Source organism: Dermochelys coriacea, chromosome 7, assembly GCF_009764565.3.
Source record: "Dermochelys coriacea isolate rDerCor1 chromosome 7, rDerCor1.pri.v4, whole genome shotgun sequence".
Classification (NCBI taxonomy): domain Eukaryota; kingdom Metazoa; phylum Chordata; order Testudines; family Dermochelyidae; genus Dermochelys; species Dermochelys coriacea.
Window position 1 is genome coordinate 31,717,021 of NC_050074.1, and position 21,390 is coordinate 31,738,410.

A 21,390-nucleotide genomic window follows, 5' to 3' on the forward strand; every position below is an offset into this window, starting at 1 on the left:
GGGAATTCTTTAAGGGATTGGGATTCCATAGGGGCTGATCCCCATCTCCTGGGCACGGTAGGGGGGGCGATTTATATTTGCTGGGCTTTGCTCCCCGAGCAGAGCGAAGGGGAATTCTGCAGGGATTGAATCCTGCCCCTCAGGAACGAGGAGGGGGAGGGGATTTTATAAGGGACGGGATTCCATGGGGGCAGAACCCCACCCCCAGCACACGTATGGGGGATTCTGTAGTGGATGGGCGTGGGAGCAGTGAGATAGTGTGGGGATGGCACTGGGGATGCCCGTGGAGTGGGAGCCAACGTGGGGGGGTCAGAGGTTTCGTGCGGGGGCCCTCTGTGCTGCATGGGGTATAGTCGCTCCCAACACCCCCTCTCCATCAGGGTAACGGGAGGCTGCAGGGAGCGCACCGCTCGGTGTTAGAACTGGGCGGTGCATTGATGGGGAATAGCAGAGACCTGGGGCAGTTCAGTGTATCGCAAACGCCCCCTTACAGCTCAGCTTCCCCACTCCTGGGTTGGAGACTCAGAGTCGCGTTGGGGGTGTGAGAACTGGGGCTGCTAATAACATCGGAGCCCCCTTATATCCCAGCCTTCTACTCCATATATCCCAGATGCCCCCCATATCCCAGTCCCTGCCTTGAGTCCTCGCTCCCCTCTCCAGGGCTGGGGAGGGGACTCAGAGTCGCGGGGGACGACGGATGAGAGCCGGGGGGTGACCCCATCTCCTCCCCCCCACGCTGCAGAAATAGAGCGCGGCCCCTTTAAATTTACCCAGGAGCCCTTAAAGGAGCCCCAGGGGCCCCAGGCAGGAATCCCCACCCCGGCCGGAGCAGCCTGGCTCGGCCGCAGCCGCCGTTCGGAGCCCGGCAGCCCCCTCCCCGCGCGGGCAGGGCTCTGCGGTAGCCCCGAGCCTGCCCCGCGGCCCCGGCGCGGATGGACAGGCGGCCGGAGGGGGGCGGGTGCTGACGGACGCACGGACAGAGGGATGGAGCCGCCTCCCTCCCCTCCCCCCCGCCGCCCCGTCAAACGGGAGCCCCTGGACCCGGAGGCAGGTGAGAACAAAGGGGGCGGCTGGCGCCCCCTGCCGGCCCTGGGGAGAGCAAACGCCCAGGGCACCCGGGTGGGGGTGACGGCCCCTTTAAGACTCCCTCCAATGGCACTTTGAAGCCTCAGGACCCCCCCCCGGTCCCTTTAAGACTCTCGCCCCCTCCATTAAAGCAGCAAGCCCCCCATTTTATAGGGAACGAATCCTCTCTCCTGCTCCCCCTGTGCCCCTTTAAGACCCCCTTCCTTAAAGACACACAGCCCTTACAGAGCAGGTCTCCCGCCGTCACTGTCCACTCCCACTGCCGCTTTAAGACCCCCACCCCGTCTTATTGGTCAGCGTTCTTGTCCCCTGCTTCCCTCCCCTCCCCTCAGGTCTCTTAAAGGAGTAAGCTCCTCCATCCATCCCTTTTATCCTGGGGCCCTAAAGGTGTCTCTAGGGCATTTAAAGGGGAGGGTGCACCCACGTTTGTGCTGGGGACTTAAAGGGGCAGTAACCTCTCCCCGTTGAGCTCTCAAGCCTTAGCTCTTAAAGGGGCAGGACGGTCATGCCCTTTGATGGGGTCTAAAAGGGCATGGACCGCTCTGGTCACTGGGCTTCCCTCTTTTGGGTAGGGGCACGGAAGTTCAGGGTGATCCCTCACCCCTTGTCCCTCTAGGTCTTTTAAAGGGGCAAGAGGCCCTTCTCTTCCGAGGACATAAAAGGACAACATCCCCAAACAGTGTACAGAGCTCTGCCAATGCCCCTCAATCCCCACCTGCAGCCCCTGGCCATCCCAGCCCTGGGCTCCCCCCACAGCTCTGCTGCTGCCCCCTCAGTCCCCACATGAAACCCATCTTCCCGTGCATGTGCTCCTGCCCAGATGCCCAGGCTACATTCTCACACATCCCTGCCCTTGTGGTCTGTTTCACCAGGGGAATCCCCAAGCCAGGACAACTCCGGCGGCACTGAGGCCCCTGAGTTGATGCTAGGGGGGTCCCTGGCATGGGGGACCCCCAAGGATCACCCCCTGATGGCCTCAGGGGGGCGAAAGTACTCAGATCACTGTGAGGAGCGGGCATCTCGGCCTGGAAAGAGCCGAATCCCCGGGCGGGACCATCGGCGCTATTATCACGAGCACTGGCGGGCTGAGTACCTGATGGACTTCAACCCAGCACGGCATGGCATGATCTGCATGGTGTGTGGCAGTGCCCTGGCCACCCTCAAGCTGAGCACCATCAAGCGTCACATCCGCCAGAAGCACCCCTACTCTGGGGGCTGGGGCCCCCGTGAGAAGCAGGTCATCATCCAGAGCTGGGACGCCCATCTCGGGCTGGACGGGGAGTCTGAGGGGCACGGAGACCCCGCCCAGGCACCTGACAGCCTGCAGGGAGCACAAGGTAGGGCACAAGTCCTATGCCCCAGGCACCCCCCACCATGCAGTCCTCCCCACTGTTCCTGCGCATCCCCATCTCTGAACACTCATCCCCCTGCACCTCTGCGCCCCCAGCACTCCTCCACTGCCCTAGGCAACCCCCTCCTCTGAGCACCCATCCCCCTCCTAGACACCCCTCCCCTGAATACTCTGGCCCATTCCTCAATTCCTGGCACCCGCATTCCCTGGACACCCTTCCCAGGTATCTCCCCACCTTTCCTATCATAGAATATCAGGGTTGGAAGGGACCTCAGAGATCATCTAGTCCAACCCCCTGCTCAAAGCAGGACCAATCCCCAACTAAATCATCCCAGCCAGGGCTTTGTCAATCCTGACCTTAAGAACTTCCAAGGAAGGAGATTCCAACATGTCCCTAAGTAACGCATTCCAGTGCTTCACCACCCTCCTAGTGAAAAAGTTTTTCCTAATATCCAACCTAAACCTCCCCCATTGCAACTTGAGATCATTACTCCTCATTCTGTCATCTGCTACCATTGAGAACAGCCTAGATCCATCCTCTTTGGAACCCCCTTTCAGGTAGTTGAAAGCAGCTATCAAATCCCCCCTCATTCTTCTCTTCCGCAGACTAAACAATCTCAGTTCCCTCAGCCTCTCCTCATAAATCATGTGTTTCAGTCCCCTAATCATTTTTGTTGCCCTCCACTGGACATTTTCCAATTTTTTCACATCCTTCTTGTAGTGTGGGACCCAAAATTGGACACAGTACTCCAGCTGAGGCCTCACCAATGTCAAATAGAGGGGAACGATCACATCCCTCGATCTGCTGGCAATGCCCCTACTTATACATCCCAAAATACCATTGGCCTTCTTGGCAACAAGGGCACACTGTTGACTCATATCCAGCTTCTCGTTTACTGTAACCCCTAGGTCCTTTTCTGCAGAACTGCTGCCTAGCCATTTGGTCCCTAGTCTGTAGCAGTGCATGGGATTCTTCCAGCCTAAGTGCAGGACTCTGCACTTGTCCTTGTTGAACCTCATCAGATTTCTTTTGGCCCAATCCTCTAATTTGTCTAGGTCCCTCTGTATCCTATCCCTACCCTCCAGCGTTTCTACCACTCCTCCCAGTTTAGTGTCATCTGCAAACTTACTGATGATGCAATCCACGCTATCCTCCAGATCATTAATGAAGATATTGAACAAAACTGTTCCCAGGACCGATCCTTGGGGCACTCAGCTTGATACCGGCTGCCAACTAGACATGGAGCCATTGATCACTACCGTTGAGTCCGACAATCTAGCCAGCTTTCTATCCACCTTATAGTCCATTCATCCAGCCCATACTTCTTTAACTTGCTGGCAAGAATACTGTGGGAGACTGTGTCAAAAGCTTTGCTAAAGTCAAGGAATAACACGTCCACTGCTTTCCCCACGTCCACATCCAGTTATCTCGTCATAGAAGGCAATTAGATTAGTCAGGCGTGACTTGCCTTGGGTGAATCCATGCTGACTGTTCCTGATCACTTTCCTCTCCTCTAAGTGCTTCAGAATTGATTCCTTGAGGACCTGCTCCAAGATTTTTCCAGGGACTGAGGTGAGGCTGACTGGCTGTAGTTCCCCAGATCCTCCTCCTTCCCTTTTTTTTAAAAGAGGGAACTACATTAGCCTTTTTCCAGTCATCCGGGACCTCCCCCGATCGCCATGAGTTTTCAAAGATAATGGCCAATGGTTCTGCAATCACATCCGCCAACTCCTTTAGCACTCTCGGATGCAGCGCATCCGGCCCCATGAACTTGTGTTTGTCCAACTTTTCTAAATAGTCCCGAACCACTTCTTTCTCCACAGAGGGCTGGTCACCTCCTCCCCATGCTGTGCTGCCCAGTGCAGTAGTCTGGGAGCTGACCTTGTTCGTGAAGACATTAGGCAAAAAAAGCATTGAGTACATTAGCTTTTTGCACATCCTCTGTCACTAGGCTGCCTCCCTCATTCAGTACAGGGCCCGCACTTTCCTTGACTTTCTTCTTGTTGCTAACATACCTGAAGAAACCCTTCTTGTTACTCTTAACATCTCTTGCTAGCTGCAACTCCAAGTGTGATTTGGCCTTCCTGATTTCACTCCTGCATGCCTGAGCAATATTTTTATACTCCTCCCTGGTCATTTGTCCAATCTTCCACTTCTTGTAAGCTTTTTTTTGTGTGTTTAAGATCAGCAAGGATTTCACTGTTAAGCCAAGCTGGTCGCCTGCCATATTTACTATTCTTTCTACACATCGGGATGGTTTGTCCCTGTAACCTCAATAAGGGTTCTTTAAAATACAGCCAGCTCTCCTGGACTCCTTTCCCCCTCATGTTATTCTCCCAGGGGATCCTGCCCATTAGTTCCCTGAGGGAGTCAAAGTCTGCTTTTCTGAAGTCCAGGGTCCGTATTCTGCTGCTTTCCTTTCTTCCTTGTGTCAGGATCCTGAACTTGACCATCTCATGGTCACTGCCTCCTAGGTTCCCATCCACTTTTGCTTCCCCTACTAATTCTTCCCAGTTTGTGAGCAGCAGGTCAAGAAGAGCTCTGCCCCTAGTTGGTTCCTCCAGCACTTGCACCAGGAAATTGTCCCCTACACTTTCCAAAAACTTCCTGGATTGTCTGTGCACTGCTGTATTGCTCTCCCAGCGGATATCAGGGTGATTGAAGGCTCCCATGAGAGCCAGGGCCTGCGATCTAGTAACTTCCATGAGTTGCCGGAAGAAAGCCTCGTCCACAGGCGTGCACCCCCACTCTAGAAATCCCTCCTCCAGTCTCTGGGGGCACCTGGGTCTCAGTGAGGACTCTCTCCCCGCACCACTTGGGGAGTCCACCTTGCCCAAATCCCCACTAGCACCAGGGACCTGGCACTCCCCCGTGCCCCAGGCACCTTTCTTGTTGGGCAGCTAAGGCCCTTCCCCTGTAGAGGATGCTCCACTCTGCCCTGGTGCGAGCCCATGTGGCGCCCTCCCATTTGTGATGGGGGGGCAGCTAGCAGCTGGGGGTTACTGGGAGGGTAAGGGCATGGCAGGGGATGGGGAACTGGGGGATGACTGACGCATCTCTATGTCCATCTCTCAGGGGGGCTGAGGAGGAGGAGTATGTAGGAGAGCCGGGGTTCAGGGTTAGGCAGGAAGGGTTAGGGGTATCTGTGGCACTACCCCTTCTCTGGCTCCTCCAGGGGCACCGTTGGCAGGGGCGGATATAGCCTGTGCCCCATGCCCATCTTGCCCAGGGGCTGGGGTCAGGGTTAGGGGGGTGCAGGGCGCTGACCTGTCTGTCTCCCCCAGGGACGCTGTTGGCAGGGGGCGGGTTCCGGCGTCGGCGCCGTGCCCCATGCTCATCCCCCCGGGGGGCTGCCCGGCGGCCGGCGGTCGGGGGCAGAAAGGTATCGCCCAGCGCCCGCCGGCTGGAGCGCTATGTGCGTGAGTCCCTGCAGAGCTGGTTCCAGGCAGAGTTCCTCATGGATTATGATGCCCAGGGCAACCGGCTGCGCTGTATGATGTGTGGGCGCGGGCTGCCCAGCCTCAACCTGGACGACATCAAGCGCCACGTGCTGCAGGCTCACCCCGCCTCGCTCGCCTTCAGCCCCGCTGAGAAGGGCGCCATCCTGGAGGCCTGGAACTCCCGCGCCCTGGTGCTGGCCGCTGGCAAGGGCTGGGCGCCGCAGGAGGAGCGCCCTGCAGGTGAGGGGGCAGGGAGACCAGGGTGAGGGGACCCCCTTGTGAACGGGGGGCCTGGGGTCGGTGGGGGGGAGGCTGGAGGGACTGGGGTGAGGGCTGGGGAGCCTGTGGGTGAGGGGAACATGCCCTCTCCTGTGTCTCCTCTGAGGGGGTGGGCTGGGGTAACAGCATGTGTCACAGGTGGGGGCAGTCCTAACCTGTGATGGGGAGGGCATTTGTGAGGGGGATCTGTGGGGATGGGGGTGGGAGCAGAGTCTGTCTGTGCTGTTGTGGGACAATCGGTCTGAGCCTATGGGGCACCCACATGTGAACACCACCCAGCACCTCTGTCTTGACCCCTATTTCTCCCTAGAGCCTGATGCCCCCTCCCCTGGGGACCTTAGCGGTGAGGCCCCTGAGCCATGTTCAGCAACAGCTGCCCCAGAGCCAGAGGAGAGCAGCTCTCTGGGGAGCTGGGCCAAGGAGGAGCCTGTGGCGCCATGGGAGCTGGATGCGGGGGGGCCACTGCGGGGTAAGGACCATCGGCGCCATTTCCAGGAGCACTGGCGGCTGGAGTACCTGATGGACTACCACGGCGAGCGGCACGGGCTGGTGTGCATGGTGTGTGGGGGAGCACTGGCCACCCTCAAGATGAGCACCATCAAACGCCACATCCGCCAGCGGCACCCTGACTCCACCCTGCTCAGCCACCAGGTCAAAGCCCTGATCGTGGAGGAGTGGAACCGCAAGGTCGCCCAGCTGGTGGAGATGGGGGCACCCCTGCCAGAGCAGGCCTCAGGTGAATGGGGGTTGGGGCTGGGGCCAGCAAGCTGCTGGCCTTCCCATGGGTACTTGAGAAGCTGAGGAGCAAGTCTTGCCATCCAGCCCTGGGCACTGGGGTGTTCCATAGGGCGGAAGCTGAGGGCCACACTCTGCCATCCAGCCCTGGGCAATTCGGGTAGGGGGAACTGCTGCTAGTGTCTCATGGGGAAAGGGACAAGCAAAGAGGATCCAGGGCTGTTTGGCTGTCTCAGAGTAGCCAGGGACAGGGTGATGGGTCAGATGGGGGCAGGGCTGCTGGGGACTCCCTTCCCCAGGGAAGATGCCAGGGGGTGCCTCGTGTCCAAAGCAAGTGCTAGGGCTGCAGGGAGTAGATGCAGCTGGGACCACATGCAGAAACCCTGTAATCAGAACAGTAACAGCCCTGGTCTGCCTCCCTAGGCTACCTACAGTGCATGTGCTGCAAGGACCAGAGCCCCACCTGGTGTCAGCAGGTGGTACTGCACCCTGCAGCCCCTCCTGCTGTGTGTCCCCCACAGTAGCCCCGGGGTATTGCATCCTCCAGGAGCGCAACAGGTCCCCCTAGTGGCAGCAGGAAGCATTGCACTCAGCGATGAGCCTCCCTGTTGGTAGTGGGTGGCCTTGCACCCAGCAGCACCTACACAAATAACCCCAAGTCACCAGCAGAGAAGCTGTGTGCCTGGCCCACCCCAGGACGTGTTTGAGCACTGGCTTCTTCCAAACCAGCTCTTAAAAGGACTGGATCAGAATCAGCACCGGAGAGGCCCCTCCCCCACGCAGAGCCAAGCTGGATTGGAACCAGTGTCCAAGAGGCCCTGCGTCTGGGCTGGATCAGAACAGCACCATAGGTGAATGTCCCCTCCCCCTTGCAGTCAGGCTGGCTCAGAAGCAGTGCTCTAGAGACACCCCCCCCCACCCCCACCACACACTGCAGCTGGGCTAATTCCCCCTTCCATGGGGAGGGAGGTGGGATGTGCCACGTACCCCAGCTGTGCTGTGATCGCTGAGCCATCGGGGCAGGGCCCTGGAGCTCTGTTGTGGAACCACAGGGTCAGCAATTCCATCATGCCCAGGGATGTAGGAATGAGGCCTAAATCTGTGCAGTGTGTGTGTGGGGGGGTGGGGCCAGGGGGGCCAAGCACAGTACTTAGCTTGACTTGACCTTGCTCTGTCGCTTTTCCAGGAGACTCCCAGAATCCTTTGCAGCCATCAAGCCCCGAGGAGGTGGATGAGGACGTGCAACTGCTTGCAGAGGGGGAAGAGGAAGAGGAGGATGAGTGTGTGTTGGTGGAGGGGACGCCCCCATCTACCCCACAGAGCCCCCCTGACTCCACAGCTGGCCCCCAACTGGGCCCGGCACCTGCACCGCGGCGGGAGCAGCGGCGGAACTACCAGCTGCACTGGCGCGTGGAGTACCTGATGGACTACGATGGCAGGCGGCACGGTCTGGTGTGCATGGTGTGCGGGGGGGCGCTTGCCACCCTCAAGGTGAGCACCATCAAGCGCCACATCCTGCAGGTGCATCCCTTCTCCTTGGACTTCACCCCAGAGGAGCGGCAGACCATCCTGGAGGCCTACAATGAGACCACGCTGCGCTATGAGCCTGCCCTGGGGGAGGAGTCTGAGGTTAAGCCCCTCCCCTTCCTCCAGGCCACTCCTGCTGCTGGGGAAGAGGCAGAGTTGGCCTGTGCCCCACCCACCAGCACAGCATAGTTGATGGACAGGACTCCATCTTGACTCTTTGGAGCAGGGGTGGGGGGTCCAGGCTATGGACAGACACCCCTTGCTCAGGGGGCTCGTTTGGGAGCAGGATAGGGGGTTCTACACCCACCCATGCTATGGACATTGTCCCAGGAACTACACAGCACCTTCCCCTACCCCCACCCTGATACATCTGCTCCTCACGCACTGATACTCCATAGCCCAAACTTGGGGGTGGGGGAAAGGGCTTCACATGGCCCCCTATAGCTTTTAATCCCCCCACCATCTGAGCTGGGGATGGCACAGAAATGGGGTTTTGGGGCTGAGGGCGCATGGGGCTGGAACCCAGCTGCTCAGCGAGCCGGTGAGAGAGGGCGTTTGCAAGACATGGGGATTGGGGAAAGGGATGGAATCATCTCCCTGCCTGGGGCAGGCACTAGTGAGCATGGGGGAAGCTGCTCTATTTAAGGGGCTAGTTCCAGACCCCTCCTGGGACTCTTCCTGGCCCCCAGGGTAGCTGGTTTGAAAAGCTGCTGCTGCCAAATCCCAGCCTCCCCCAGTTCCTGTCTGGCCTCTGAATGGGGCCCATCTCCTCCTGGCCCTCAGCCCCAGCTGCAGGGTTTCACTCCAGCAGCCTCTTCCTGGCACAGGTGCAGGCTGGAATCCATGTCCCTCAGAGCTAATTGGATGTAACCCCAATGCTTCCTTTCCCCCACCCACTTCAGGGAAAGTGCCACCCTCTGTGGAGAGTCTAGACTGGCCTTTGCAGTCATGTTTATTAGCTTAATTAGCCGCCAGAGTCACCGTACCTCATCTAGATGCAACATCCTAAGAACCTTCCTTGGGCTGAAGTTAAACTGACCCTCCCCTGCCAGCACCAGGGGGCCCTGGTAAGTAACGCCCCCACCGAATGCCAAGCAGTGCTGCTTATGCGAGTCCTTGGCCCCCATCGCGCATGGACAGCTGCCCAACTGGAAAGCAGCGTTTTGCACTCACTTCCAACTCGTGTAAAGTAGGGAAGCAGGGTCCCTGCCTTGAGCCATGTGGGCTGGAATTTCAAGCGCTGGAGCAAGGCCACAGCTGGGGGGCCTCAGATGGGGGTAAGGGGGTCGAGGCTGGGCCGCAGCTGGGGGTGGGACTGGGGGCAGGAGCAGAGCCACAGCTGGGCAATGGTGGGGGCCAATAGCTGGGCTCCTGGCTGGGGACGGGGCTGGAGCTGTGGCTGGGGGTGGAGAAGAGCTGGGGGCAGGGTGGGGCTGGGTGACACTTCTTCCCTGCCCCCTGTGGGGGCTGGCCTGGACCTGCTGCACTGCCCAAACGTTCCTCCTTGCCTCCATGGGGTGGGTGCACCCCACAGTTTGGGGACTTCTGCCCTATGGGAAGTTAAGATACTTCTGATTCCACCATCAGCTAGTGGTAGGGACAGCTGCCATGCAAAGACAGACAGTAGTAGAAGCTGAGATCCACACTCTTTGCTACCACCCCAAATGTATAGATGGGAAAACTGAGGCCAAGAGCAGCTTAGCGACTTGCTCAGGGTCCCCCAGAAGGTGTGGGGCAGAGCAGGGAATTGAACCCAGGTCTCCTACTGACCAGTGCTCTAACCACTAGGCCCATCTTATGCATGGGGGAGCAGATATCTCTCTGTGCTAGTTCCCCAGAAACATCTTGGCTCGGGGGTCTCCCAGATGCCGATTTGATGGGGCAGAGCGGCAACTGCTGTGAATTGGCATAGCCCCTGCTGGCTTCCACGCAGCTGATCTCAGGTCAGGGTTGGATCTGCCCCAGGTGCCCTCGCCCCCACTGCCAGCTAGGAAAGGATGGGTCCTTCTCTGCTCCATCTGCCAGGCTTCACAAGTGTCCTGTCCTAAGCTCCCAGCTGCCCTATGTGTGGCCAATAGCCCTGTAGCCCTCCACCATGCAGGGGCAACATCTGTTGAGTGGCAGCGATCCCTCCCCTTCGTTCTTTGCTCTGTACTGGCCCCCCTCTCCCCAGTGATGGGGATGAGGATTGATGTAGGTGCCTGGGGCACTGTCGCATGGACCTGCCTCTGTCTCTAATGTGGGCTGGCAATGGGATACTGGGCTAGATGGGCCTATTTGTTGTAATGTGGGGGGGAGGAGGGGGACACTGGCTGCGATGGGCCCTTTGGTCTGAGCTGGGGCAGGGAGGCCCGGCCCCATAGGGTCATTGGTCTGATGCAGGATGAAAGCTCCTGGCAAACCCTTGGCAGGCTGGAGCAGCTGGACCCTGACTGCCATAGAGAGACAAGGGCAACGCTGCCATCACCTCCCCTGCCCGCCAAGGCTGCTTCTGCTGGCGGCCGAGAATGTGGTGCTGCTATACATTGAGCACAGTGGGGCCTGTTCCAACTGCTGCTTTGCAAATACCAGCAAATGTGCCCCTCCCTGCTGCCTTCAGGGACATTAAGTGGCTCCCAGTTTACAAGGGGGAAACTGAGGCATGGAAGGGCTTTCTGGAAGATGGCCCAACCTTGCAACTCCAGGGGCTGGGAGATCCAATGGAGACAAATCCACCAGCAACCACTTGTTACTTGCACCCTTGCTCCTAGCCTGCTCTGAGCAGGGTTACTGAGCCAGCTGCTGATCCACACTAGTGCACCCTCCCTCCTTAGCAAAGGGGTAGAGAGTTACCTTAGAGCATGTGTGGGAGCCCTGGGATTACACCACCAACCCCTCTCTGCTGCCCCTCTCACTTCTCCTCCAAGGCACTGGAGCCATTCAGTTTTGCTCATACTGCTCTAACCATCTATATTTGGAAATCTTTCAGTGCTTCCCCCCATGTGTCATCTCTAGGCTGGGGAAGGAGGGGGACTCCCTTTCTGCTCTCTCAGACACAGCAGCTCGCCCCTTGTGCTGGGGCAGCTCTGCTCACATGCGCCCAGGCTCCAAAGTGATGGGTTCTTAAGCAGGCCACCTCTTCAAAGTGCACCGGGACAGCCCCCTTGGAGGCTCCATCTCCGAGCAGCTGCATGAATTAGGGTGCTAACCTCAGACTTAGGGGAGCAGAGAATGAACCCAGGTCTCCCATAAGCTTCCTGTGCTTCCTTGGGGAAGTCACTTAGGCTCAGTGCCTCAGTGTCCCTCTCTCTACAATGGGGCTAATAGCACTGCTCTGCCTCATGGGGGGAGGAGGGATGATAAATCCATTAAAGATTTGGGGGTGGCTCAGATCAAATGGTATTTTAGATGAACGGTTCCAGCTGATGGGCTGTAGGGTTGGATGGATATTTGAGGGTAGAGAGGGCCCACTGGTCTGATCTGGGAGCATGGGGGGAGGGGGGGGGCAGCCTAGCTGGGCCCATTGCTAGATGGGGCCCAACAGGCCTCTGGTTCTGATCCATGCTGCATAATCTAGACAAAAAAGATGTTTAGATGCTTAGATGTTATAGCAGAGTCACCTTAGCTGCGGGAGGGGGGGGCGGGAAGTGTACTGCGGATAGAAACAAGGCCTCATTCTACCCCAAGGAGAAACCCACCTCAGGCTATGACACTGGAAGGGGGCAGAGTTGGCAAGTTATTATCTAGAGCCCATCATGCAGGGCTGGATCTGCTGCTAAACACCCCCCCCTCCCCAAACGAATATCCCCTATTGCAGGGGACACTCCTGTAAAGCTGTGAAGAGTGGAAACCAGCCATAGTGAGGGGTGGTGCAGAATTTCCTACAGCTGAGCGCTCCTCTCCCCACCCAGCTCTCAGCTGAGAACGGGCAGGTCTTCCTCCTCCCAGCCCATCTGTGCTGCAGCCCAGAGTTGGCAGGGGTAAAGTGGCGAGTCTGATGCAAATTTAACAGCACTACCCCAAGCCTCGCTTTTACTGCCCCATGGCAACTCCCTCCTTTCAAGGCTAGCTTTGGGCTCCAGCCAGCAGTTGGCCCTGCCTGAGCTATTAAGAGCTGGGTGTAGCGATGGGAAGGTAGGAGCATCAGGCAGCTGATAGAAATACCCAGCTTCTGGCATTCTAGACTGAATGGCTCTTTCCTGCAAAGCTGTCAGGGCTAGTGAGAGGTTCCTCTTGGGTAGCTAGTGTTCAAGAGCTGCCTTTGTGTAATCACGCTTCCTCTGTGCACATGGGAAGTGAGGTGGGTGGGGGGCTGTGCTCCCTTGTGTATGTCTGGACAGCAGCAGCACTAGGGCCCATTCATGCAGGCCCCCCTCCAGCCACAAATGGAGGTCCAGCAGCTCTTCAGCCCCAAGGTAGAGGCCTGAAGAGCAAAGCAGGACTGTGAGCCCAAGAATCCCTTACCCCACACAGCAGGCTTGCTGGGAGGGTGGAAGACACAAGTTAAGGATCCCACCAGAACATTCCGGGCCTTTATGGATAACACCAAGTGACACCAAGTCCCTGTCCCATGGCACGGGCCTGCTTTTTCACAGGAGCCGCAGCCTCGCCCTCTGGCCTCAGAAGCTGCCTGCACTCTGGAGGCATTTTGCTTGTAGATTCTTACCTTGGTTTTAGTGCTAGCTCCAGCATCTCAGAGCATGCTCTAGCGATCACACCTGATGTGTTGGAAGTGGTTATCCAAGGGGAGTCTTTGTGGTTCCGAAGTTGTTGCACAGATGGTGTTCAGAGCCATCTTCTTGCGCTTCCCTTCTTCCATTCCAACTCTGTATATACCCTGCTCTGGAGAGCAGGGAAGGTGGGTTCTTAACATACAAAGATATGCCAAGTTAGGACATTTTGCCATTGTCTCCATTGCTTTGTGCTGCAGGGAAGTCCAGCAAAGCCAGTTCCAGACTCCCATGTGAAATCTATAGTGAGTGGTAGCTGCCATCTGTTTAGGTTTTTGTATCTTACCAGTGTAGGTACCACTAAGATGGTAGGTCACCAGGCATAGGAGCAGTCACACTTGCCAGTGTAGGAAGTAGGTAGCCCAGCTGAGAGGCCTCACGCTTTCCAGAATTTTCCAGGTGTAGGGAGCATAGCAGCTTGAGTCAAATCTCAATCTTCCTTACCAAGAATGACATTGCAGAAACCAGGTGGCAGGTTGGCATCATGAGTTACGGACTTAGCTGTTCCCATCTTGACGTTACAATCATCTCAGTTAAGACTTACCTGAAGCCTGAGTGGTTTCGAGTGAAATGTTTTTATACACCACCCCTTCCTCCCTTCCAGAGAGCAACTTGCTCCTTGTAGCTACCATGTAAATGTTGTTATGAATTATATTTATATGCCTATGTTACACTTTAGTGACAGTATTGGAATATTTGTATGTGGTCCTTGTGAAAAGGTGTTTTGCATCAGTATGTTTTTTATATGCATATGTTTTGTAAACATGTTAAATAAAGCCTTTCAAATGATGCAGTTTTTAAATGCATTAATTCACCGTGTTACTGCCTAAAAAAACCCCCAAAACCCTACTGCCAGTGCTTCTCCACCACTTAAGTCTGCAAGATCCTTGCTTTAGGAGTTGGAGTCAATTATAACTCTTTAGGGAAAAGAGGAACATTCAGAAGAATAACTAAATGGTTCAACTGCAGAGTTTTGTGCATTGATCGAACACCTGGTCTAGCGCAGATGCTCTTAGTCACTTTAGCTGTCTTAAAAATGGTTAGTTTCTTCCTAAGCCAGGTGAATTAAATGGGCGTAAAAACAGATTTAATCATTCACTGCTACACCTCAGTGCAGACACACTTCAAAATTGATTCAAGAGCCTGAGATGAGTTTGGATTCCTCTCCAACTGAGTTAGGTTGGTGCCCTGAGCTAACCAAACAGGGGTAGAAACAGTCACTTAAAGTGGTGGATGAGGTGAGTGAGTGTTTATAGTTCAATGGCAACTTCAAAATACCACACAGCTATTGCGCCAGGCAGTATGTCTGTGTTGCCATCTTTTCATAGGAGTCTCAGACTGACCACTAATACTTGCCTGCAGAGATGAGGTTTAGCTTGATGATGGAACGGGCCTGAGGAGCGGAGGTGTCAATCACGATCCTCAGCCCAAAAGCTTTTAAGATAAGGTACTCAATGGCTCAGCCTGAAGAGAAGGCCCGAGACCCTGACATCAACAGAGACAGTGGAAGAGTCAGAACAGCTCCCCATGCCTAATGCTCTGCTCCCCCAATGACAGGTGAGCCATGGGGAATGCAGATGGCTCGAGTATCCCAGCTGCTGAAGCTAACTCCATCCCACCCATCATCTACCCCTTGACAACTTCGCAAGACGACTGACACAGGAAACGAAGCCATCGGGGACCTGTCCATAGTGTTCTTTTTATTAATACCACATCATTTGCAGTTTGACAGGAACTGGGTTGATCAGCTCCCGGGGCACTACTGTAATTTATGCTGCACGCACACACACGCACACACACACACACACACACGCACACACAGAGAGCTTCATTAGTAGTTTGTTTCCAATTTTTTGTCTACATGTTCTCTTTTAAAAAAAACAAATTGCCTGGCACAATGATCTGTTCAACGCATCTCACAACAGCAGTAACAGAACAGACATAAGAGCTGGGCCGACAGTTTCCAGTGCAGAAGAGATCCTGGGGAAGGGGTGGAAAGAAGTCGGGGCAGGACAATCAGTGCAGTTTCCACTGGGGAAAGCAGAGAATGTGGTTTGTTGCGGTGATGCTGAGAAAAGACCAGGGCAGGAGCAAAGAGGCTTTGAATTCCCTGCACTCATCCCCACAAGCTTTGCTTGGGAGGAAGAAAAGGTGGCCCAGCTTCTCAGACCTGGGAGCATAGTCCCTATAATAGACTACCATGCATCTAGGCTTTGAGTCAGTTGGGCTCAGTTCAAAAGCAGAGTTGTATTTTTTGGGTAAACGCTGCCTTGCAGGGCTCAGAATCCCCATCTCCATTAGCAGATGCTGTGCTAAAATGAAGCCAAAGCTTCCCTTCTCCCTGCCACACTAAACTGACCTGAGGGAGGTGAGAATCCCCCTCGCCCCCTTGAGCCCAAATGCTGAATGGCTCATTCATCCACTGGGCGTTTTCCTTCCACTCCTGCTAGCAGTGCCTCCCCTTTCCCCCTGGAAAAAGCAACAGAGGTGGGCTTTTGGTCTAGGTCTCTTAGCGCTGCCACCTTGCACCGGGGCGCAGCAGACTGGTTAAAGACTGACTCCTTCTGACCAGAGGAAACTCAAAGCTACCTTCAAATAAAGTTCAGAGAGTTAAGAGTGTACAAAATATACAAATTGTGAAATACGCTGCTCTAAAACTATTCTGCACACTCGAGTGTTAAGTACCATTTCTGCACCCAGCTGGCGTTCAAATGGACCTTTGCTCCCTGCTGCCAGGATGGCAAGTGGACAAGGCAGCACGTGGCACTGTCTCAGTAGTTCAGCTCTCAGTGGTCACCCGCCCTCCGAGGGCTGAGATGGGGGTTATGACAGCAGCGGAGTCACATGCAGAGTTCGGCAGGGGGTGAGGGGGTTGAGGGATGTTGTTTTTTCCTCTACACAAGTTTACAGCAGTGTACAGCAGATACAGACATTTTCATCTCATAGTAAGAAATAAAAGGTAAAATCTGGGAGAGGGGTGGGGAGCACGTTGCAGGAACTCGAGAGGAAAGGGATGAACCAGACTAAAGCACAGAACTGATGTCACGTAGGGGTACAAACTCCCCTTTCGATCAGCAAGGTTGAGGGGGCACTTTCCTGGACTTCCCACCCCACCCCTTTCAGTACAAGTCCCTGACCACCAAGGAGCTAGCTGGGAGAGTATTTTGGGAGCAGGGAATACAGAGCACCGCTCTGTGGAAGTGCGGGAAGCCAATGAGAGGGAAAGAGGGATGTCTCCCTGCAGCGATTCCCCTTGGCAGGCAGGAAAGCGTTTGGCCACCCTGCCCTCATTGGAGGCTGGGAACCGAAGAGGAGCCAGTGTTCAGAGCAGCATTGGGTTCCCTGCGATCAGGGACAAGACCCTTACAATCGTTTGGCTGTGCTGAGGCCTCCCCTAATGACTTTGACGCCAGGTCTCCTTTAGTCTGGTGCATGTTCTGAGCCTAATTCTAGGCTTAGAAAAGCAAATGCCAAATAATAACAAGAAACGCTTGGAATGCAGGCTCAAGCTGACTCAGCATGTTCCTTCATAGGTACAAGTAACAATGGTTATAACTATCGCATGGAGTTTAGTAATGGCTGGATCCTGGGGCTGCCCACCCCCCAGCTTATTCTGGCTTTTTCTTCACCATTCCTGGAAGTTTTGCTTGGATCCTACAGGAAAAGAAGGGGGAGAGGGTGAGTTTTAAGGGCCAAGAGGTCAGCTGGATGCTCATTAACTTATGACAGGCTAGTGGTTGGATCATGCAAGATGTTTATGAGGCTACAAGATACTGGTCCGAAGACTTTGGCTCAGGCAGCTTGCACCCATGCTTTGAGGTAGTGGGTTCTCTCTCTGCAGACATGACTGGGTTGTCACTGCAGTAGATTTACTGAGGACCATCCCTGTGGCTCTCTCCTTTCTGTTCAGCACCTGTTCTGAAGAGCATCTCGTGCCCCAAACGCTCTTGGCTCAAGGGCTTATGAAAGAATTTAGCGCTCATGGAAGCTGTGGGAGAATCAGACTAGACTGTAAGCTTTTGGGGCTGGAACAGTCGCATGTATGTACACAAGGACGAGCGCAGTGGGGCCCTACACTGGGAGCTACTGGAATGCAACTAAGAGAGGGATTTGCAAAGTGTCCAACTCCCCCTACAAGTCAATGGCAATCAGGCATTTAAAGCAGAAGTGGCCAGACTACGGTTTGTGAGCCATATGCGGCTCTTTTACAGTTCAAGTGTGGCTCCTGAAGCCCCCCTTCTCCACTTAACAGACTGGTGGGGAGGGGAGCTCAGGGCTTCTGCCCTCTGGTAGGGCTCTGAATTTCAGCCCCGCGGGGTGGGCCTGCTGGGGCCTCGAGCCTTGGCAGGGGCCTTCCACGGGGCCGAAATCTCAAGCCCCAACCCCTGCTGCAGGGCTGAAGGTCTGAGCCCCGGGAGGTGCTCCCGGCTCTTGAGGTTATGAAGATTATCAGAGGGTCAGTAAGTTTGGCCACCCCGACCTAGAGTGTCAGATGGAAACAGGCCCAGTAGCTGTAACCACTGTGCCAACCACCAACACGTCCAGCAGAGTTGCTTCTCTTCTGCAGTAGGAAGCAAGGCTCACCAGCAGAGTTCCCTCTAATTTTTTATGTCCATGTGCGGAGTGAATTTTGTTATGTGCACCAATATGGAGGTGATGTGTGACACATCACCTCCATATTGGTGCACATAACAAAATTCATGTGATGGGAGTGGGGCCAAGGGGTTTGGGGTGTGGGAGGGGGCTCAGAGCTGGGGCAGAGGGTTGGGGTGCGAGAGGCGGGGTGGACTCTGGGGTGGGGCCAGGGATGAGGGATTTGGGATGCAGGCTGCCCCAGGGCTGCAGTGAGGAGAGAGGACTCCCACCCGCCCTCTCTCATGGCAGCAGATCAGGGCCAAGGGAGAGGCGCCTCTCCCCAATTGCAGAAGCAAGCTCCAGCTGGGCTGGGCTAAGGGAGGGGCTCCTCTCACCAGTGGCTCTGGTGGGCCTAGGCTGGGCCAGGGGCTCCTCTCCCTGAGCCACAGGAAGTCCGGGACAGGTCCACGCTGGGGCCAGCAGGAGGGGTGCCTCTCCCCACTGTGGTAGGTCTATGCTACTTGCCTCCAAGGAAGCCTTACTAGCCAAGAGCAGTTTGAAGAGACAATGAACTTGCATGGTCCATATGAAGTCAGCAGATCATGTGCACCCCAACCCCTACTAGCAATGCCTCTCAGTCAAGGCTCATTCACAACAGCTACGTCCAGTTCTGATGGGGCCAGTACTGCTGCACCTAGAAGCCCCACTATACTAGCAGCTTACGGACAGAAGGTCCAATCCTCAGGAGAGGATGAGTCCTCTGCCCGGGACTCCTGGCTCTCAGGTGACAGGGAAGGTGCTATTTTGATAGTGGGGTTTTTAGAGAAGCGTGAAGTGGACTCACTTTGCAATAATCGACTTAGTCTGGTCCCGGGCGATTCCAACATAGTGATCGATCTGTGTCTAAGGAAGAACCAATGGGTTAGGACAGCTGGAAGGGGAAGTGTATCCAACAGACAGCAGTAGTGCTTCCCTTCATAGTTCTCTGAATGGCTGCCTCAGTTTACCTTTTAAGGCCAGATGGGGCCATTACAATCAACCTGACCTCTGTAACATAGCTACCAACTTAGCATAACAAACTTTAGCTAGGACCATGGAGACTCCTGATAAGTCTGCATTTCTCTTCTGACAGAGCTACTGCCTTAAATTCACATGCATCACATGGAATTCTGACAAAGTCCATTGCAGGGTATTTTTACAGTGTTTGGAGGAGGCTCCAGTGCCTCAGGCATCTGCTAGCTAAACAAGCTGCTAAACGATGCCTGTGGCTGGAGATTGTGATGACTCACCTTATATTTCTCATAGACAACTGGAATACCGAAAATCAGCAATTCTCCTGCAAGAGACAGACAGGTCACTGGGAAGACAATAGCTCTTTGTACTCTGGCTGCCCATGGAAACATACTGCCTTGTGTAAGGTGCAGCACTGTTGCTTCCAAAGAATTACTGCAATGCAGTCAGCATCAGAACAGGGTTCTATCTATGGTATTTATATGCCCTCTTTACTTCTGCCCCTCGCAATCTCTAATAGATCTATCCTCCCAGCATCCTCGAGGCAAGGCAGTGCTGTTTATGCCCGTTTTACAAATGGGTAAAAGACACAGAGACCAAGTGACTTGCCCAAGGTCACACGATATCTGTGCCAGAGCAGGGAATTGAACCTGGTTCTCCTAGGTTCCAACCTAGTGTGCCAACCACTTGGCCATCCTTTTGGCTCCTTAATACCCATTAGTAAATGTTGAGGGGTGCTCAGCAACCCCATAGCAGAGTAGAACCCTGGTCTCCTAACTGCTAGTCCCTGCCCCTAAGAGAACTAAGGGATTAAACAGAGGTTCATTGGTTAGGGATGGACAAACTAGAAGCTGATGCAATGGCTCCCAATGCCTAGCCTTTGAAGTCCATGTTAGACCCAGGAAATGCCCCCACTGCACAGAGGCCCATTGCCTTCTTGAACTCTGGCCGCTCGCTTACCAAGAATGAGGAGGGTGATCCCATTGAACACAGCCCCGACGTACGTCATCAGCCACATGACAACTGCCAGCTGCGAAGGGAACAGTGGAGTTCTGTTAAGGGGACACAGCCACGCTGCTCAGCGGCGCTGACCTGCCTCCATGCAGGTTAGATCGGTGCCACGTTAAAGCACCAGTCACTGTATGCTGATCTGGGCACCTTGGCATCAAGTTCTGTTTTATTAGAAAGGTCACAGCAACACTTGGATTCTAAACTCTTTGGGGCAGGGAATATCCGTTGTGTGTGTACAGCACCTAGCACAAAACCTGGCCCATGACTGGGGCTCCTTGGCGCTGTAATACAAATTCCTAATATTATTTCACCAACTATCTTCCTCAGGCAATGGCCTGTCCCACCGATCTCTGGTTCATCTGTTTGTGGTGCTATTTTCCCACTTCAGATCTGTCCAGAATTTAGCTTGGGCTGCAGAGCTCTAAGGAAAGTACCCTCTCTAAGGAAGATTCCCAAGACAGGTATCACCAGAGCCAGGCTTCCCTCCTGAAGAGTCACTGCCCAACAATACCACCTGCCACCAGGGAATCCCCCCCACTAACCTTCAGGGAATCCACCAGGTCCTCTACCAGGAAGAGGCGGATGATGAGTTTGAGAGCTCGGTTGACATGCACCATTGCATCATTCACGTAGTTGTGGAAGGCCTCTGAAGAGAGTGTGATATCGAGGTCCAGGTAGGCTCTGGAAAAACAAGAGAGTTGCACTCAATGAGAGACGTCAGCCCTGTGCTAACAGTATGATTTTCCCCCTGCCCTCAGTGCCAAATCATGCGCAGAGGTAGAGGAGTGTGCTATTGCTTATGGGCTAATGAATCCTTTAGCTCAGGCAGTAGAGCCTCATCCTTTTAGATTCAGAGATCTCAAGTTTAAACCCCAAAGATGATATGTCCAGGGCTTTGTTACTCAGAGAGGACTAATAAGGTAAGAAGCCCCAATGGACTGGCTCCTTCCAATGCCTTCCACTAGGAGCAGAGAACAACACTGAGCAGGCCCCACAGCCAGAAGGAAAGGGAAAATTCTTTGGGATTTGACTCTGGAAGTTCAAACCTGTTACACTTGCTACAAGAACCACATAGGGCAGTGGTGGGGAACTGAGACGGCATCATCCTGAGTGATAACTGAGGGAAGGACAGGTCTTCAAACACATTTACACTTGCTTTGGAAGCGCCTGCCACATTTGAAGTGCCATCAGCAGGATTAGTGTGGAAGAACATTCCAGTACGGTGAATCTCCAGAATTGTGTGGATCCAATCCAGTTACTTCTTCTCTGGAGGATGTGGACATTCACATTGTTTATGCACAGACCCCTTCACTGTGGCCTTGACATGAATATTGATGTTGAGAGGTGTTTGTGAGAGAGGAGATCACAAATTGTCAACTCTGGGGCAAGGGCAGTCATGTAATGTTTGTACAGCATCTAGAAGGGGGCCCAGCCTGGCTGGAGCTTCTAAGTTCCACAATGATATAAAATGGATAATACGGACATCACCACTGTTTGGGTTCTAAAGCCATAGGTTCCTCCAATTAGTTTGGGAATCTTCTCTGCTGCAACCACTGGCAAAGTAAGGGCTTGTCTACATGGGGAACTACTCCTGATTAGCTACCTGCATGGATGCTCTTATTCTGGAATAAAAGCACTTTACTCCAAATGATCTTAATCCACTTC

At 54.7% G+C, this 21,390-nt stretch overlaps 2 protein-coding genes across 6 annotated transcripts in view; one reads left to right on the forward strand and one right to left on the reverse strand.

Moving 5' to 3' along the window:
- The first annotated feature begins 768 nt into the window (after positions 1–768).
- ZFTA (zinc finger translocation associated) lies at positions 769–12,192 on the forward strand. The gene is made up of 5 exons (XM_038410271.2): positions 769–1,051; positions 1,959–2,423; positions 5,723–6,118; positions 6,468–6,893; positions 8,079–12,192. Exons 1-5 carry the CDS (start codon positions 985–987, stop codon positions 8,606–8,608), a joined length of 1,884 nt encoding a protein of 627 aa, XP_038266199.1. The 5' UTR covers positions 769–984; the 3' UTR covers positions 8,609–12,192.
- Positions 12,193–14,807: 2,615 nt separating this feature from the next.
- RTN3 (reticulon 3) overlaps positions 14,808–21,390 on the reverse strand; it is a 39,209-nt gene continuing 32,626 nt past the window's right edge. For all 5 annotated transcript variants that reach the window (XM_038411674.2, XM_043519743.1, XM_038411671.2 and 2 more), the window contains 5 exons: positions 20,268–20,406; positions 19,675–19,744; positions 18,993–19,039; positions 18,548–18,606; positions 14,808–16,782 (listed from right to left, as the gene is read on the reverse strand). In XM_038411674.2, the coding sequence (XP_038267602.1) occupies positions 16,737–16,782; positions 18,548–18,606; positions 18,993–19,039; positions 19,675–19,744; positions 20,268–20,406 (361 nt within the window). In that variant the 3' untranslated portion in view covers positions 14,808–16,736. The remainder of the gene's footprint in view (positions 16,783–18,547; positions 18,607–18,992; positions 19,040–19,674; positions 19,745–20,267; positions 20,407–21,390) is intronic.